We start from the raw sequence: 16124 nt of genomic DNA, 5'->3' as shown, positions 1-16124 counted from the left end.
GAGAGATGGAACAGAGAGTTTAGTCAGAGTTTAGTAAGAGTTTAGTCAGAGAGATGGAACAGAGAGTTTAGTCAGAGAGATGGAACAGAGAGTTTAGTCAGAGTTTAGTCAGAGAGATGGAACAGAGAGTTTAGTCAGAGAGATGGAACAGAGAGTTTAGTCAGAGAGATGGAACAGAGAGTTTAGTCAGAGTTTAGTAAGAGTTTAGTCAGAGAGATGGAACAGAGAGTTTAGTCAGAGTTTAGTCAGAGAGATGGAACAGAGAGTTTAGTCAGAGTTTAGTCAGAGAGATGGAACAGAGAGTTTAGTCAGAGAGATGGAACAGAGAGTTTAGTCAGAGTTTAGTCAGAGAGATGGAACAGAGAGTTTAGTCAGAGTTTAGTCAGAGAGATGGAACAGAGAGTTTAGTCAGAGTTTAGTCAGAGAGATGGAACAGAGAGTTTAGTCAGAGTTTAGTCAGAGAGATGGAACAGAGAGTTTAGTCAGAGAGATGGAACAGAGAGTTTAGTCAGGGTTTAGTCAGAGAGAGTGGAACAGAGAGTTTAGTCAGAGTTTTGTCAGAGAGAGGGAACAAAGAGTTTAGTCAGAGAGATGGAACAGAGAGTTTAGTCAGAGAGATGGAACAGAGAGTTTAGTCAGAGAGATGGAACAGAGAGTTTAGTCAGAGAGATGGAACAGAGAGTTTAGTCAGAGAGATGGAACAGAGAGTTTAGTCAGAGAGATGGAACAGAGAGTTTAGTCAGAGTTTAGTCAGAGAGATGGAACAGAGAGTTTAGTCAGAGTTTAGTCAGAGAGAGTGGAACAGAGAGTTTAGTCAGGGTTTAGTCAGAGAGATGGAACAGATAGTTTAGTCAGAGAGATGGAACAGAGAGTTTAGTCAGGGTTTAGTCAGAGAGATGGAACAGAGAGTTTAGTCAGAGTTTAGTCAGAGAGATGGAACAGAGAGTTTAGTCAGAGAGATGGAACAGAGAGTTTAGTCAGAGAGATGGAACAGAGAGTTTAGTCAGAGTGATGGAACAGAGAGTTTAGTCAGAGAGATGGAACAGAGAGTTTAGTCAGAGTTTAGTAAGCGTTTAGTCAGAGAGATGGAACAGAGAGTTTAGTCAGAGTTTAGTCAGAGAGAGTGGAACAGAGAGTTTAGTCAGGGTTTAGTCAGAGAGATGGAACAGAGAGTTTAGTCAGAGTTTAGTCAGAGAGATGGAACAGAGAGTTTAGTCAGAGTTTAGTCAGAGAGATGGAACAGAGAGTTTAGTCAGAGTTTAGTCAGAAAGATGGAACAGAGAGTTTAGTCAGAGAGATGGAACAGAGAGTTTAGTCAGAGAGATGGAACAGAGAGTTTAGTCAGAGAGATGGAACAGATAGTTTAGTCAGAGAGATGGAACAGAGAGTTTAGTCAGAGTTTAGTCAGAGAGATGGAACAGAGAGTTTAGTCAGAGAGATGGAACAGAGAGTTTAGTCAGAGTTTAGTCAGAGAGATGGAACAGAGAGTTTAGTCAGAGAGATGGAACAGAGAGTTTAGTAAGAGTTTAGTCAGAGAGATGGAACAGAGAGTTTAGTCAGAGAGATGGAACAGAGAGTTTAGTCAGAGAGATGGAACAGAGAGTTTAGTCAGAGTTTAGTCAGAGAGATGGAACAGAGAGTTTAGTCAGAGTTTAGTCAGAGAGATGGAACAGAGAGTTTAGTCAGAGAGATGGAACAGAGAGTTTAGTAAGAGTTTAGTCAGAGAGATGGAACAGAGAGTTTAGTCAGAGTTTAGTCAGAGAGATGGAACAGAGAGTTTAGTCAGAGAGATGGAACAGAGAGTTTAGTAAGAGTTTAGTCAGAGAGATGGAACAGAGAGTTTAGTCAGAGAGATGGAACAGAGAGTTTAGTCAGAGTTTAGTCAGAGAGATGGAACAGAGAGTTTAGTCAGAGAGATGGAACAGAGAGTTTAGTCAGAGAGATGGAACAGAGAGTTTAGTCAGAGAGATGGAACAGAGAGTTTAGTCAGAGAGATGGAACAGGGAGTTTAGTCAGAGTTTAGTAAGCGTTTAGTCAGAGAGATGGAACAGAGAGTTTAGTCAGAGTTTAGTCAGAGAGAGTGGAACAGAGAGTTTAGTCAGGGTTTAGTCAGAGAGATGGAACAGAGAGTTTAGTCAGAGTTTAGTCAGAGAGATGGAACAGAGAGTTTAGTCAGAGTTTAGTCAGAGAGATGGAACAGAGAGTTTAGTCAGAGTTTAGTCAGAGAGATGGAACAGAGAGTTTAGTCAGAGAGATGGAACAGAGAGTTTAGTCAGAGAGATGGAACAGAGAGTTTAGTCAGAGAGATGGAACAGAGAGTTTAGTCAGAGAGATGGAACAGAGAGTTTAGTCAGAGTTTAGTCAGAGAGATGGAACAGAGAGTTTAGTCAGAGTTTAGTCAGAGAGATGGAACAGAGAGTTTAGTCAGAGAGATGGAACAGAGAGTTTAGTCAGAGAGATGGAACAGAGAGTTTAGTCAGAGAGATGGAACAGAGAGTTTAGTCAGAGAGATGGAACAGAGAGTTTAGTAAGAGTTTAGTCAGAGAGATGGAACAGAGAGTTTAGTCAGAGAGATGGAACAGAGAGTTTAGTAAAGAGTTTAGTCAGAGAGATGGAACAGAGAGTTTAGTCAGAGAGATGGAACAGAGAGTTTAGTCAGAGTTTAGTCAGAGAGAGTGGAACAGAGAGTTTAGTCAGGGTTTAGTCAGAGAGATGGAACAGAGAGTTTAGTCAGAGAAATGGAACAGAGAGTTTAGTCAGGGTTTAGTCAGAGAGATGGAACAGAGAGTTTAGTCAGAGTTTAGTCAGAGAGATGGAACAGAGAGTTTAGTCAGAGAGATGGAACAGAGAGTTTAGTCAGAGTTTAGTCAGAGAGATGGAACAGAGAGTTTAGTCAGAGTTTAGTCAGAGAGATGGAACAGAGAGTTTAGTCAGAGTTTAGTCAGAGAGAGTGGAACAGAGAGTTTAGTCAGGGTTTAGTCAGAGAGAGTGGAACAGAGAGTTTAGTCAGGGTTTAGTCAGAGAGATGGAACAAAGAGTTTAGTCAGAGCCTCTCTCTCCTGGATGAAGTCCTTCCCCACCTAGGTCCCAGGTCTATGTAGGTGCATTGTGGGTGGTAGGCCCCGGTGCCACAGACGTACACATGGGCCTCCCCCCAACCTGTTCTCTCTCTCTCTCTCTCTCTCTCTCTCTCCTCTTTCCCTCCCTCCTTCCTTTCCTCACCTCAGTGCTGTGTCCCAGGTCTATGTAGGTGCATTGTGGGTGGTAGGCCCCGGTGCCACAGACGTACACATGGGTCTTGTTGAAGGGCTGGAGGAGACGCACGTAGTTGGCGCAGTCAGTCTGAAACGATGTTAGGATTTACATTAAACATACATGACCCACATCTACAGTACAGCCCATAGTTAACAGAGATTAAACATTATGTATATATTCCATTTAGGAGACGCTTTTATCCAAAAGCAACACACCATCCTGTGTGCATACATATGAGTGGCCCCAGCGAGAATCAAACCCTTGATATTGGCATTGAAAGTGCCGTGCGTTACCAACTGAGCTACAGAGGACCATCCTAAATCCTATACCTGTTCTTCTACCCACCAGCCTGATTAATCTGTTTGCTGTCTTTGCCTCAAGGCCAATTATTTATGAAGAAATCAACCAATAATTGATTGAACATTGTCAGAGTAGAATCACCTGTCACCTTTGGTTGTTATTGTGTGTTATATTTACATTTACATAATTTAGCAGATGCTCTTATCCAGAGCGACTTAAAAATTGGTGCATTCAACTTATGATAGCCAGTGGGACAACCACCTTTTTTTGATAATTTGTTTTATGGGGGGGGGTGGGGGAGGGGGTGGAAGAAGGATGACTTTATATGTAAAGGAATTGTCAGTCAGGTCCCATACAGAGAAATGAGAACCTACCCGTCTCCCCTGGGTCTCATAAACCTAAAACAACATGACCATAAATAAAGATTGGCCTTGTTTTAATTATACACTGTGAGGGGTGCTTGTCCCAATAACGTGCTATGAGCGTGCCTGGCTCTCCGTACCAGATGACTACTAAATAAGGCATCAGATCTTCTGAGCACTGTGACGTCACGAGAGGCTACACAGCTTTCAGCGGGATTGCTCAAGTAGTGCAAGGAGACAAGGTTCAAACAAAACAAGGATTTTATTATAGGTCTTGGGAAATTAACGAAAATATAACAAAATTCTGTTCTCTTGTGGCTCTTTAAGGGTTAACAGTTCAGGGATGTCTCTTCCACATCCAAAATCATAATTCTCACTCGCTCAGATAACTTTTCCCCAGCCTTACTGTAGTCCACGTTGCAGCTAGTGGCCAACCCAGCAAAAAGTCCTTCCAAATGTCTCTCACGTATTTCCACAGGTGCATATATCCAAAGGTGAGTATTTCCCAAAGGTAAGTATCTCCAAATCCTTATATTCCTCATGGAAGTGGACGTGCAGCACTCTTGTCCTCCAGAGAGCCCAGGTTGGAGACTGTGTCTCTTCCCTTCCCAAACCTTCAGCTCATCAGCTCCTCATTTGTTTCAGCTGCGTGGGAAGATTGGCCATAGAGGGGTGGAGATCCCGACCATACCAGCAGATGGAGCCATAGCTGTCTGGGTTTGCAGCCACCTCAGGGGGATGTAACGTCCCTCCAGGACACAGCCTCTCGTGACATCACACATCCCCCCTCCTCGGGACCGACGTCCTCGTCGGGGTAAAGGCAGCGAAGAAGGCATCACGCCGGGAGAGGGCGTCCCGCATTGCCGTGGTGCTTGCCAGCCTGCTCTCTCTTCAACTCCTCCACCTCTAGGACCAGGGACTCAGCCTCCTGTTGTCTCTCCTTGAGTTTCTTACTGAACGCATCAGCCTTGGTTTTAGCAGAGTTTAGCTTCTGTTGAGCAGCTTTCAGTTCCTTCTCTCTCTCTGCCTCCGCATTCTTCATCTTGTTCTCCAACACCTTGTACTTCTCCTCTGCCTTCTTCTGGACCTCCTTACTACTGCGCAGGGTCTCCTCACACTCCTCGATGGTCCTGCGCAGCCTCTCCAGCTCCTCCTGTTGCTTATGGAAGGAGCTCTGTTGGAGTTTAGCCTGGAGGATATCTAACTCTTCTGTCTTCATGTCTAACTGTTGCTTTAACAAACGATACCTCTCAGCGGTCCCCTTCAGACCAGACAGTTCTTTGTCCAGATTCTGTAGCTCCGTCTCTGTGTCGGTCTGGGCACCTGCCATCCCTATCAGAGCCCGGGCGGGAGTGAGTAATTCGGAGGATTGCACCGGAGCCTTCCCAGGATGAGTCTTGCCTCTCCGTTTCCGAGGTACTCGGGTTATCCTCTCCTGAGACTCTCTCCAGAGTGGGTAAAAGGCTGGGCAGTCTCGTCCAATTAGGACAGGGACGGGGAGGGAATCAACCACCCCCGCCGTCGTGTGTATGGTTCCCCGTGTGCTGGTCATTGTAAGTTCAGTAATGGGGTATTCTCTGGTGTCCCCATGGACACAGGAAACTGGGAGGACTTTCCCCGGGGTCAGACACGTTGGGCCCACCAAATCCTTACGCACCAGGGTGGCCCGGCTACCAGAATCCAGTAAGGCCTCCACATCATGGTGATTCACAGTTACCGGGCAGGTGGGGGGTCGATCTGGGCCGCCATCTACGACTCCCAAGAGCGAGGCAAAACGGTGTGTGGGTGCTGAGCTGGAGGACTCCGCAGTGGGCATAGGTTCATCGGCTGGTTTCCCACACTGCCAGGAGATATGTCCCATCTCCCCACACCGGTAACACTGTCGAAGTTTCCCCCTCCTGGTGTACTCTTCTTGGACCCGCCTGGTTTCTGGCTCCCCTGGAGCCGGGATAAGTCCTGACGTGGCTGGGTTCGAGACCTTGGGGTCCTTTGGACGGGTTCTTCCCATTTGTGGTGGGGCCGCACTCCTGGGGTCTTTTCGGGAAGCATTCAGCATCTCCGCTGTGGCCTGGTACTTTTCCACAGCTTCCACGGTCAGATCAGCCGTGGTCAAGGCCTGTTGACTGATGAACCGTTTTGCCTCATAAGGCAGGGCGCGTAGGTAACGATCCACCACAACGGCCTCCACCACCGCCGCTGCTGTATTCCTCTGCGGATCCAGCCATTTCCTTGCGATTCGGGCAAGTTCATGCATCTGCGCCCGAGGAGGTTGGTCTGGTTGGAAGGTCCAGCTGTGAAAGCGCTGGGCCATACCAAACTTTGTGAGTCCATATCTGCTGAGGATCTCAGACTTCAGGGCATCATAGTCAGTAACCTGGTCAGGGCCCAGGTCCCGGACAGCATTCAGCGATTCCCCGGTTAGAAAGGGGGCTAACAGACCAACCCACTGTTGCTTGGGCCAGGCTTCCCTAGTGGCCGTGGCCTCAAATGCATGCAGGTATGCCTCAATGTCATCGGTAGCTCCCATCTTAGATATAAAGTCACTTGCCTTTATTGGGCGGGTATTTTGGACCACCCTCTGTCTCTGCAACTGCAATTCCTCTGCCTTCAGAAGGTTGGCTTTCTTTTGCTCCTCCAAGAGAGCCACGTTTGCTTGCATCTGGGCTTGCTGGCCAGCAACAAGGGCTTTCAATATGTCCTCCTATTTCAGTCGGCGGGGAGCCTACGGCCAACTTGGAAAACTGGGTGATCAAACCTTCGGTATCCTCCTCTGACATGCACTATTAACGCTTGAGTGTGCCCGTATTCTCCACCATCTGTGACGTCACGAGAGGCTACACAGCTTTCAGCGGGATTGCTCAAGTAGTGCAAGGAGACAAGGTTCAAACAAAACAAGGATTTTATTATAGGTCTTGGGAAATTAACGAAAATATAACAAAATTCTGTTCTCTTGTGGCTCTTTAAGGGTTAACAGTTCAGGGATGTCTCTTCCACATCCAAAATCATAATTCTCACTCGCTCAGATAACTTTTCCCCAGCCTTACTGTAGTCCACGTTGCAGCTAGTGGCCAACCCAGCAAAAAGTCCTTCCAAATGTCTCTCACGTATTTCCACAGGTGCATATATCCAAAGGTGAGTATTTCCCAAAGGTAAGTATCTCCAAATCCTTATATTCCTCATGGAAGTGGACGTGCAGCACTCTTGTCCTCCAGAGAGCCCAGGTTGGAGACTGTGTCTCTTCCCTTCCCAAACCTTCAGCTCATCAGCTCCTCATTTGTTTCAGCTGCGTGGGAAGATTGGCCATAGAGGGGTGGAGATCCCGACCATACCAGCAGATGGAGCCATAGCTGTCTGGGTTTGCAGCCACCTCAGGGGGATGTAACGTCCCTCCAGGACACAGCCTCTCGTGACATCACAGCACCTAAACAGATTTGTGGGAAAGTTCATCCATGTTGTTAATCCATGTTTGTTCTGGCTCTTAGAGATGTTGTTGCTTACCGACAGGTTCTTCCCTGCCAGTCTGCAGTGCTCGACGTGTTCCTTCACAGCTGGCCAGTAGATCTAGAGGAGGGAGGGAGGGAGGGAAGGATACAGGTGAGGCTTAAATATGCATATATATAATAACATATAATGCCTTTCATCATTACTTTAGGATATCCCTCTGTGTTTTCTTGAGAATGTGGAGATCTAAGAGAACACAGTTGGGAAGGAGCCTTGACTGATTCAAAACAGAGTCATGGTATGCTATGGTGCTGGCCTTAGCTATACATTTAGGGTGCTGTCCGTACCGTGCGTGTAGGAAGAGCCAGGCTGTCAGAGTGGAGAAGGTAGATGTGGTCTCTGCCCCCCACCAGGAGCCAGCCACGGTCCTCATCCAGTAGCAGGGCCTGGTAACCTCCACTCACACCTCTGTCCCAGAACACACTGGAACTGTTCATCCGACGCAAGTCTGCAGAGGGGGAGAGGAAGGGAGAGAAGGAGCGGCAGAGGGGGGAGGAGGGGGGGGGAGGGGGGAGAGAGAGAGATGTAGAGAGAGAGAGAGAGAGAGAGAGAGAGAGAGAGAGAGAGAGAGAGAGAGAGAGAGAGAGAGAGAGAGAGAGAGAGAGAGAGAGAGAGAGAGAGAGAGAGAGAGAGAGAGAGAGAAAGAAAGAGAGAGGGAGTTAAGAGGAAGTAACATAATCAATTACATTGGCAGAGAGCAACTATAGGTCAAAAACAAGCAATAAAAAAACTAACTCTAAAGCTCTTGGACTGCATTAATCACAACGATCAGTTTGGCAAACATACATACAATTATAATTGATGTTTTTATTTTAGCTTTCCAAATCTAGGAAAGCAATTCCTATCTAGGAATTGCATGAGTCTGTAGTCTGAGTACATTGACATGATTGATAAACAACCTGTCAATCAAAGCTCATTCACTCAGTCAAAACAACAATGAAATCAGCCTGGATACTCAAGTTGGAAAGTACACAGTTTGAATGTGTGTAATTCCAATACACATAGCAACACAATCTCCCCCAAACACACACACATTTCCATCCAGCATGCACAGGTCGAGCAACACCAGCTAGCACTTTCCACCCTATCGAGGGACCTTGTGTTTAACCATGCAGAAAATGACCTGCACAATCACTGCAAATTAACCCTGTAGCCTGGCTTTCCCACTCTGTGCTCTCTCTCTTCTGATAAATCCAAAAAAAAAGTCCTGGCTGCTCAATTCAACTCCAAAACAACTCCTATAAAGTAGATGTTTACAGTGCTATAACCCTAAATTATGTCATTGTGGTATCATTAAAAGGGGGGAAGCGGATGCCGAGAGGATGTACTGTATGTTAAGTAAACAACTTAATTTAATTATACTTAGCCAGCACAAAGGCCCAACATTTTGTCTAGAGTCTAGAGACAAGAGTCTAGAGACGAGTCTAGAGACAAGAGTCTAGAGACGAGTCTAGAGACAAGAGTCTATAAACAAGAGACAAGAGAGAAGAGTCTAGAGACAATCATCTAGAGACGAGAGTCTAGAGACAAGAGAGAAGAGTCTAGAGACAAGAGAGAAGAGTCTAGAGAGAAGAGTCTAGAGACAAGAGTCTAGAGACAAGAGAGAAGAGTCTAGAGAGAAGAGTCTAGAGAGAAGAGTCTAGAGACAAGAGTCTAGAGACAAGAGTCTAGAGACAAAAGACAAGAGTCTAGAGACAAGAGTCTAGAGACAAGAGTCTAGAAACAAGAGTCAAAAGACAAGAGTCTAGAGACAAGAGTCTAGAAACAAGAGACAAAAGACAAGAGTCTAGAGACAAGAGTCTAGAGACAAGAGTCTAGAGACGAGTCTAGAGACAAGAGAGAAGTCTCTCTAGAGAGAAGAGACAAGAGAGAAGAGACAAGAGACAATAGTCTAGAAACAAGAGACAAGAGAGAAGAGTCTAGAGACAAGAGAGAAGAGTCTAGAGACAAGAGAGAAGAGTCTAGAGACAAGAGAGAAGAGTCTAGAGACAAGAGAGAAGAGTCTAGAAACAAGAGTCTAGAGACAAGAGAGAAGAGTCTAGAGACAAGTGTCTAGAGACAAGTCTAGAAACAAGAGACAAGAGTCTAGAGACAAGATAGGGCCTCCTTGGGTCAGTTCCACTCTTGAGGTAGCTATCAGCAATCAGATACATGTGTCTCATGAAATATGTTTTACAAAAATAACATGGTTATTTCCCAAGTCACCCTTTCTCCTGGTCTACATTTCACATTTCATATTAAAAGGATAAATCATTAATATAATATTATTTGTGAACCGCTCAAATGTCTAATTAAATGTTTCAGCCATAGACTAAACCTTAAATTAATGAGAAGGATGTGTAGGAAAATAATTAAGGATAAGTACTGTGAAATCCAACGTAAAAGGATTAATGATAAGTACTGTGAAATCCAACTTATAACTAATAAGAATGGAGATATGTGTGGAAATAAACTACAGCTACATACATCTCTAATTTCCACATATAGCTATTACACAGTGTCTTCCATAAATATTCGGACAGTAAAGCCAAATACTTACATACAGTTGAAGTCAGAAGTTTACATACACTTAGGTTAGAGTCATTAAAACTCGATTTTCAACCACTCCACAATTTCTTGTTAACTAACTATAGTTTTGGCAAGTCAGTTAGGACATCTACTTTGTGCATGACACAAGTAATTTTTCCAACAATTGTTTACAGACAGATTATTTCACTTATAATTCACTGTATCACAATTCCAGTGGGTCAGAAGTTTACATACACTAACTTGACTGTGCCTTCAAAGCTTGGAAAATTCCAGAAAATGATGACATGGCTTTAGAAGCTTCTGATAGGCTAATTGACATCATTTGAGTCAATTGGAGGTGTACCTGTGGATGTATTTCAAGGCCTACCTTCAAACTCAGTGCCTCTTTGCTTGACATCATGGGAACATCAAAAGAAATCAGCCAAGACCTCAGAAAAACATTTGTAGACCTCCACATGTCTGGTTCATCCTTGGGAGCAATTTTCCAAATGCCTGAAGGTACCACATTTATCTGTACAAACAATAGTACGCAAGTATAAACACCATGGGACCACGCAGCCGTCATACCACTCAGGAAGGAGACGCATTCTGTCTCCTGGAGATGAACGTACTTTGGTGAGAAAAGTGCAAATCAATCCCAGAACAACAGCAAAAGACCTTGTGAAGATGCTGGAGGAAACAGACACAAAAGTATCTATATCCACAGTAAAACGAGTCCTATATCGACATAACCTGAAAGACTGCTCAGCAAGGAAGAAGCCACTGCTCCAAAACCGCCACAAAAAAGCCAGACTACGGTTTGCAACTGCACATGGGGACAAAGATCGTACTTTTTGGAGAAATGTCCTCTGGTCTGATGAAACAAAAATAGAACTGTTTGCCCATAATGACCATCGTTATGTTTGGAGGAAAAAGGGGGTAGCTTGCAAGCCAAAGAACACCATCCCAACCGTGAAGCACGGGGGAGGCACCATCATGCTGTGGGGGTGCTTTGCTGCAGGAGGGACTGGTGCACTTCACAAAATAGATGGCATCATGAGGAAGGAAAATTATGTGGATATATTGAAGCAACATCTCAAGACATCAGTCAGGAAGTTAAAGCTTGGTCACAAATGGGTCTTCCAAATGGACAATGACCCCAAGCATACCTCCAAAGTTGTGGCAAAATGGCTTAAGGACAACAAAGTCAAGGTATTGGTGTGGCCATCACAAAGCCCTGACCTCAATCCTTTAGAACATTTGTGGGCAGAACTGAAAAAGCGTGTGCGATTAAGGAGGCCTACAAACCTGACTCTGTTACACCAGCTCTGTCAGGAGGAATGGGCCAAAATTCACCCAACTTGTTGTGGGAAGCTTGTGAAAGGCTACACAAAACGTTTGACCCAAGTTAAACAATTTAAAGGCTTTGCTACCAAATACTAATTGAGTGTATGTAAACTTCTGATCCACTGGGAATGTGATGAAAGAAATAAAAGCTGAACTAAATCATTATCTCTACTATTATTCTGACATTTCATATTCTTAAAATAAAGTGGTGATCCTAACTGACCTAAGACAGGGATTTTTTACTAGGATTAAATGTCAGGAATTGTGGAAAAACTGAGTTTAAATGTATTTGGCTAAGATGTAAACTTCCGACTTCAACTGTAGGTGTTACAATTTCAGATGGATGTAGTTGGTAGAGGCATATTAGGTACCTTCCACAAATCTATGGTACCTTTACCTTTGCTACCCAAAGGGGAATGGAAAGATATCACCAGTTAGCCCTGATCTGTGACTAGGTTAGTTGATTGTGGTTTAGGCCTTCCTTTCTCTTTCAGTTAGCAGAAAGCCTCTGTGCTGCACACTGTCTAGCCTGTCACCACAGCTCACTGTCTGCCGATGGAGATGGATGAGGAGCCGGGCACGGTATAAAGTCATGAAGTATCCTCTTCAGCCATCACAGAAGACTTCATGACAGACGTGGAAATTCCTCAGTTCCAACCCAGGGATTCCAGAACCCTTTCTAACCACATTCCAGAACTAGTGGCACTCTGCTCCCTTCAGCTCTCTGTCAGAACAAAGCGTTCAGAGCTCAAAGTCATGCGTTATCTCTCCTCTAAGTGTCACAGTTCATTTGGATTCCCCGAACATCCTGTCTATTAGTAAGGTGAGACAGTCCATTTGGACCCCCAACGTCCTGTCTAGCAATAGAGAGCACCCAATGTGAGACAGTCCAATTGGACCCCCAACATTCTGTCTATTAGTAAGGTGAGACAGTCCAATTGGACCCCCAACGTCCTGTCTAGCAATAGAGAGCACCCAATGTGAGACAGTCCAATTGGACCCCCAACATTCTGTCTATTAGTAAGGTGAGACAGTCCAATTGGACCCCCAACGTCCTGTCTAGCAGTAGAGAGCACCCAAGGTGAGACAGTCCATTTGGACCCCCCAACATCCTGTCTAGCAGCAGAGAGCAGACAAGGTGAGACAGTACCGTACAGAGCAGACATATATCCTAGGAGGGCTGGTGAGGTCATCTCTATGAATAACTACAATTGAATGCATAAAGCACTGAGCTAATCATCATTTCACAAACGCATGTGTCAGGCGTCAGTGTGTAGCGGTAAGACGGAGTCAGGCGCAGGACACAGAGCTAGTAGACAACGTACTTTACTCGTAAATAACAAATGAACATAAACTCCACGCAAGGAGGACAATCCCGCTCACCAGTCGATGACACCAAACATAGAACAAACAGGCACACAACACAGTGGGAGCCAGAGGGTTAAATAGGGAACAAATCATAGACATAATGGGAACCAAGTGTGTACAATGAAGACAAAACAAGTAGAACACAGAAACATAGATCGGTAGCAGCTAGTACTCCGGTGACGACGAACGCCGAAGCCTGCCCGAGCAAGGAGGAGGAGCAGCCTCGGCTAAATCCGTGACAGCATGCAAGTAAATGCACACAGTCACATTTCATGGCACCTTCTAGATCAATTTCATTCACCCAAATCCACCGTGTTTTTATAAATGAAGTTACCCTGAAAATAGGAGAAACATGGGAAATTGAGATTGGCCTACCTCCATATATGAAGGTTCAAAAACAGACGACCCGTTCATTGTATATTTCCTCATTCTAACTGCAAGATATAAATCAGCCTATTTTTACAGTTCCGATCAGATCAACTAGTGAGCGTAGTGGAAAATAACCCAGATCTCTCCTCAATTACTTTACAATGTAATATCTATAGTAGCATCAAGGACATTCACGTGGCTGGGAAATAGGGCTGAATAAGTATTATTTGCTGGTTAAAGTACATTTGTGGATAACATCTCCCATAACTATAACATTTAGATGATATAATATCAGTCTCTGTGATATATATCGACATCCTCTGTTTCCTATATGTTGCCGTGCAGAACCATTTCAAAACATCACAACCTCTTACGGTTAGGGATAACACGAGGCTTAACTCCCTATCAAATAAACTCCTGGAGTGCATGACACCACTCGTTTATGGCCGTCTTATGGAACCCTCACAGCCCATAACTCACAGCTCACTGGACGTATTGTGGGAATATTGTGTGAATATCCTTAGCTTATAGGTGGAATGGTGGATTTCTTCCATTTGGCACTAACTCACAGAAAGAATCACACCGTCTGATCTGAACAGACGTAGCTAGGAAATGTGTCTCCGATTGAAAGGAAAAGACATGACAACCATTAGAAGATAAGAAAGTTCAGTGAGAGTAACAGTGTGCGTCCCAAATGGCACCTTATTCCCTTTATAGTGCACTACTTTTGATCAGGACCCTGGTTTTAAAGTAGTGCACTGTATAGGGAATAGGGTGCCATTTGGGACGTAACCACAGTCATCACCTTCTGGCTGCAGAACAGTCAATCACAGAGTTAGTATGAGGTAATATGATCAAATACAGGAATAACCACTGGGTGAAAGACGCTGAATAGACAGTAAAATCACTTTTAGCCAGACTAAAACTCGCACATAGAGACAAAGTTAGTATTTTAGAGTTGGAATATCAAAAAACTGTGGTTGGCCTGTTCTTGCACAAGTCTGTTTATTTCCCCACTCTGACAATCAATATAATTGTTGATCAATAAACCCCTTGATCAGTATGGACATAATTCCACTAAGTGGGCCAATTGTGCATTTCCTACGCGGCAGAAGAAACTTAACCTGTTCTGATTGCATGTGATTGGTCAGTGCCCTGGGGCAACGACCCGGTTGGATTTAGTTTCAATCTTAAATTTGCCAAGACTCTTATTCTCTGAGAGGCTGAAGATTTAAATGGTCAGGGGTCTCTTGGTCAAGACAAAGGTGATTACCGCTCTCTATACAGACACAAGGTTTTCTATACAGACACAAGGTTCTCTATACAGACACAAGGTTCTCTATACAGACAAAAGGTTCTCTATACAGACACAAGGTTCTCTATACAGACACAAGGTTCTCTATACAGACACAAGGTTCTCTATACAGACACAATGTTCTCTGTACAGAAACAAGGTTCTCTGTACAGAAACAAGGTTCTCTGTACAGACACAAGGTTCTCTATACAGACACAAGGTTCTCTATACAGACACAAGGTTCTCTGTACAGAAACAAGGTTCTCTGTACAGAAACAAGGTTCTCTGTACAGACACAAGGTTCTCTATACAGCCACAAGGTTCTCTATGCAGACACAAAGTTCTCTATACAGAGCAGGAGTCCTACATTAAGCCTTTTGGCATGACTTTGGCCACCCAGGAATTTCTTGGGATCTGACTACTTCCCTGTATGCCCGGGAGCATCAATTAAGTATCTGTGGAGTTAAGCCCAATTCAATTTTCTACTAATCTGCCTAATCAATTCCAGAGACAGTTTCTCAATGTTCCAATGTTCTCCTTTTTCACTCTGAGACTCCATATAGCCTTATTTAAGGTCAGGGTTCAGAGGGTTGAGACGTCCAGCATGTGTGTGCTGTGGTGTGTGAATGACGCAGGATAATTACAAACATTTATTTAAGATCTTCAGAGCAGATCAAAAACTGAGAGCTGGGTGTGTGCTCAACACATGTGCTGCACACTTAAAGTCGGACAGAGGGAGGAGGTTGAGGGGAAGTTGTTGTGGGGTTGTTGGGCTGAATTGACCATCAGAAAAACATGTAATTCCTTCCAGGGATTTTAAAGCTACAGGATAATGGGACTCAGACACACATACCGACGGCCTTGTCATCTCCAGGAATGTGGGAATGATTGGGACACACACACACACACACACACACACACACACACACACACACACAGTCATTCTAGTGGGATACCAGTGATTAAATAAAAGGGAAGCAGTTGTGTTTAGGAGCGTTTGTTCGTAGATAGAATGAGCATGGCTTTTAGTCCAGTAGCCTTCACCTGCGTCAGGAAAGTACCCTTGTTTGTTTACTTGTGGTAAGACTCTTGGCTTCTGTATTAGTGCCAGGGAATATGAGTGTAACATGGACATTACCCACAATGAAGACCAGTCCACCATTGGAGATGTAGTATTCATGACACTGCAGTTTTCTCTGACACACTCCACTTGGAACGGGTGGGCAGGGGAGACATGACAGGCCAGGCAGTTTCTAACCTCACACACACACACACACACATGCACGCACGCGGCAGGCAGTCTCTAACCTGTCCTGGTGTATATCAGCTCAAAGACCTTCTGAACCACGGCACCGAGGCACGCCATGGAGACATCTGGATTTCCAATGATCTCCCAACACCTGGCAGCAACCTGACTGACTTACCTCGTAAAACACGTCTCAAACTCTCCCGTTGTACGAGGACGTCTTCAGCAAACGATCGACTGGGAAAATACATGTGGATGTTTGATCTATTGTTTACCTACTCAGAGGACAGTTTACGTGTGACCCGTTGAAACGCCAAAAGGCTATACAGTTTGCAAAGATCAGCTTCAAAGTCATCTTTACTGATTCTTACCATGATAGTGTGAGTTACCATGAGTTGAAGGGTCCCGTGCGGCTCAGCTGGTTTAGCATGGCGCTTGCAACGTCAGGGTTTTGAGTTTGATTCCCACGGGGGACCAGTATGAGAAGAAAAAAAGTACGAAAAATGTATGCATTCATTACTGTAAGTCGCTCTGGATAAGAACATCTGCTAAATGATCAAAATAGTATAATAGA

General features: G+C 44.6%; 1 protein-coding gene across 1 annotated transcript in view; it reads right to left on the bottom strand.

Annotated features, from left to right (window-relative positions):
* The window catches only part of LOC121577924 (semaphorin-3D-like), a 116938-nt gene that overhangs the window by 36610 nt on the left and 64204 nt on the right, over positions 1-16124 (bottom strand). The window contains exons 3-5 of the mRNA XM_041891909.2: positions 7706-7866; positions 7416-7478; positions 3223-3342 (exon numbers count right to left, since the gene is read on the bottom strand). Of these exons, the coding sequence (XP_041747843.2) occupies positions 3223-3342; positions 7416-7478; positions 7706-7866 (344 nt within the window). The remainder of the gene's footprint in view (positions 1-3222; positions 3343-7415; positions 7479-7705; positions 7867-16124) is intronic.

This window comes from Coregonus clupeaformis, chromosome 12, assembly GCF_020615455.1.
Source record: "Coregonus clupeaformis isolate EN_2021a chromosome 12, ASM2061545v1, whole genome shotgun sequence".
Lineage (NCBI taxonomy): Eukaryota > Metazoa > Chordata > Actinopteri > Salmoniformes > Salmonidae > Coregonus > Coregonus clupeaformis.
Note: the sequence above shows the minus strand (reverse complement) of the source record. Positions and strands in the feature narration are given on the sequence as shown.